Here is a 3,490-nt window from a genome sequence, read left to right as displayed (position 1 = left end):
TGTTAGTAATAATCAAACACCACGAACGTTCCGTATCTTGAAGTCCTTTATTGGTCACCCGAAAGAAGCGACTCAAAATTAGTCCGCCGTTCGCGGCGTTTCGCTTATCACTGCTGGTTCTTTCGTAATGCCAAGAGTGTCCCAGAGAGTGTCGACCGATGATCCTATCTCTCTCACTCGTGAGTCGATCGGTGATCATCTCTCTTGGCTCGTACGCAGGTCTGCAGCTTGTTTGCAGCCTGGCATGCAAGCAGCCTGGCATGCAAGGCGGCTAGCTGGCTCTACCAATATCGGCGGCTATTGGTAACACTCCCCCCCAGTACGACGACGCGGTTGTCGGTTGACGTCTTCGTACGATAGCCTGCTAGCGGCCGCCGCGCCTGACAGTTTGTGTATTGTTTACCTGCGCTTCTACGTTACGTTTTCTATCAACACGTTCGCTATCAACCTCTCTCCCTGCTAATGCCTTTGGTGAGGCCTGATTATTACGTATTTCGCGATTTACTAGTACCTCTCTTCTAGGGTTTTCGTGCGGCCTCGCGGCCTATGCCCTTGCCGGGCATCCCTAATTCTATGCCCTTGCCGGGCCGGGTATCGTTCTTGTTTGGGTTCGGATGGCATCACGTCGAGAACGGCGAGTTTCGTGACGGGTCGTACATAAGTGTTTTTCGCCGTCCTGACGCTTGCTGATCTAACCTGTCCGTCCCGCTTGCTGACGAACATTCGGTCCACCGCGCCCTTCGGCCAGTAGTTTCGGGGTAGCTTGGGATCGGCTATTACTACCACGTCACCGATGGAAGCCGCTAACGGCGTCGCTAGATTGTCCGGGTTCATTTTAAGCTTATTGGACAGCAAAATCACAGCCACGAGCACGAAGTCGAGAACGAAGCGCGATGTGGTCGCCGTAAACATGCTCGACGCCGTCAGCAGCATAGCATAGTCGAAGACAAACTCGCCGCTTATGATCGAACCAACGGTGGTCGCAAAGATAGACACAATGAACGCCGCCACGATCGCTTGCACCTGTACCGACGCTATGTTGCCAGGGACCATTCCGCCGCTCGGGTGGCTGGGATCACCACCACCTCCGACCGCATCTCTTCCTGCCGCGTCACCATCGCCATCGCCACCAGCATTGTCCAGCTGCGCCCGCTTCGCCACGGCCATCGCGCCATCACCCTCACCGACATCAAGACCAGCCAGGCTGCCGGTCTCGGCACTGCTGATACCGCCCCGGTGGTCCGTCTCCGACGATGCGATCGACGTCGTGATGATCGAGGTTGGTGAACCGCTCGCCGATAATGGATGATTCGGAGACTCATCCGTTCCATCACCGTTGTTGCCTTCGTCACTCCGAGACTGAGCTGCTACTACGTTCTGCCTCTGGTTGGTGCCTCCACAGACGGTCCATCCTAGGCGGGACTTGACCGCTACCGGCGTGTTTGCTGCGCCCTCTCGACATTTCAGTACCAGCCCTACTTGAAGGTGCCCAATTCCGATGAGGAGTCTTGGGCGGGCATTTGAGTACGTGTCCAGTGGCAGGCCCCGCAGGTGGGGGTAATGGGCTTGTAGGGCTTTGCCGTCGAGCGATTGCTCCGGCAGGTCCAGTTTCCGCACCGTCTTCACTCCGGCTAGAGTATACTGGTGCCCCTGTAGCTTGCCCGAAACCGTCAGTGTCACGCTGCGCGATGCCTTCTCCACGCGAGTAACCCCACCCGTCCATTGTAGGTGTAGGGGCTGGCTGGGCCCCTCGAGGCCGAGTTCATCAGCGAGCCCGTCCTCCACCAGCGTGAAGGACGACCCTTCGTCCACGAAGGCCACTGCCGTAACCGGTCCGCTCTTACCGTATAGTGTGACGGGATGGTACCGAAACCGGGGGCTGGCATTGCAATCCTCACAGGTTTGAACGCAGTGCGTTGCGTGCTCTCCTGCGGCTGACGACGGCTCGCTAGCGGTGGCCGCCGTAGGCGTTCCTTCGCGGTGCAGTAGGGCGTGGTGTTGTTCCGTACACCCCTGGCTGCCACATGGCCGAGCTGTGCATGGGCCCTTATGCCGACGCAGGCAAACGAAGCACAGGCGACTCGCCCTGGTGGCCTTCCAACGCTCCTCTATGCTCGTGTTGATGAAGCGGCCGCATCGATCTACCGCACGGCATTCCCCTGCGCAACCGGCACACGTATTTGCCGGCGGAGTGGGCGTGCGGTTTGGTGAGGCCGTTCTGGGAGCGGGGAGCGGTCCCTGGCGTGTGGCCTGACTCTCCGATCTCATCTCCGGCGGTGAGTCCTTGCATTGTGTCCAGGAGAGGGGGCTGAAGGTTTCTGCCGTCGTGTACAGCCATCGGCTGAATGTGATCAGGTTCGACGCCTCTCCAGGCGACTGCATCACCCACATTTGCTGCACCGAGATGGGCAACTTCCCCAGCAACTGGTGTAATAGGGTGCTGTTGTGGCAGTACTCCTGTGCCCCGCAAATTCCGATATTTTCTACGCAGTTCTGCACCGCTACCGCGAAGTCGATGAGCGCCTCCCATTGTCCTTCCCGGACCGGCGGCAGTCGGTTCATCTTTTCGGTGAGCAGGTGCACTATCCGCAGGGGGTGACCGAAGCGCATCTTCAGCGTGGCGATCACTCTTTCCACGTTGTCGGGGTGAAGTAGGAGGCACCTCACCGTCTCGAGCGCCTTCCCGCGCAAGCTCCTCTCCAACCGCATGAGGTTTTCGTCTGCGGTGAAGCCACACCTCATTGTGCTTCGGTTGAAGGAGGCGAGGAAGGTTGGCCACTGTTCCACGTTGCCGTCGAAAACGGGTAACTCCTGCGAGGCGGCACCTTGTCTCGCGGCCACCTGTGACCGCGACAGTTGGAATTCGCCCGCTGAGTCTCCCCAGTTGTCGTAAAATTCCGGGTCGGTAGCCATCCGGATCGCGGTTGAGCTGGCTGGCGGCCGACGGGCTGGCTCAGCCGGGCTCTCTCGGGGGCTCTCTCGGGGACTCGGGCAGTAACGCACTGGGTGCCGTGGTACGCTGGCTCGGTCGCTCATGTTTGCTCGTGACGAGCCGGGTAAGGATGACTTACACTCTAACAGTGTGCGTTGTCGATCCCGGAGTCTCCGGAACTCTCTCTGGTGCAGCTGGATCTCTCTTTCTAGGAGCTCCAGCTCCAGCAGCTTCCTTTCGTTGGTCTCGCGTTGCTGAGTGCTTGTCGAGCCTCCCACGCTCAGCGCGATCTTCGGCGTGGGTTCTCTCGCGCTCAGCACTGGCCGCTGTTTTGGGGTCAGCGCCCCGAGCTGTCCTTGCGGCGGCGTCTTAACCTTGCCCGCTTTCCTGCGGGTTCCTCGTGGTCCTTTTGGCGCCTTCGCCGGGGGTGCTTGCGCCTCTGCCGAGTGCGGTGTCGTCGCGCTCGCCTTCGCACTCGTTCCACTCGCCTTTGCACTTGTTCCGGCCTTTACCGCACTGCCCGGGAGATCGTCACTTCCCGCCATCGCTTCCAGTTTT

General features: G+C 59.5%; 1 protein-coding gene across 1 annotated transcript; it reads right to left on the bottom strand.

Annotated features, from left to right (window-relative positions):
- Nucleotides 1-1,296: 1,296 nt before the first annotated feature.
- LOC128276723 (uncharacterized) lies at nt 1,297-1,815 on the bottom strand (the record flags this gene model as incomplete). The annotated part of the gene is made up of 1 exon (XM_053015182.1): nt 1,297-1,815. A coding segment is annotated over one exon (519 nt), but the record flags the coding sequence as incomplete, so codon positions are not given.
- Between the last annotated feature and the right edge of the window lie 1,675 nt (nt 1,816-3,490).

Source organism: Anopheles cruzii, unplaced genomic scaffold (genome assembly GCF_943734635.1).
Source record: "Anopheles cruzii unplaced genomic scaffold, idAnoCruzAS_RS32_06 scaffold02239_ctg1, whole genome shotgun sequence".
Taxonomy (NCBI): Eukaryota; Metazoa; Arthropoda; class Insecta; order Diptera; family Culicidae; genus Anopheles; species Anopheles cruzii.
The sequence above is the reverse complement of the archived record's forward strand: the minus strand, read 5'-3'. Positions and strand labels throughout refer to the sequence as shown.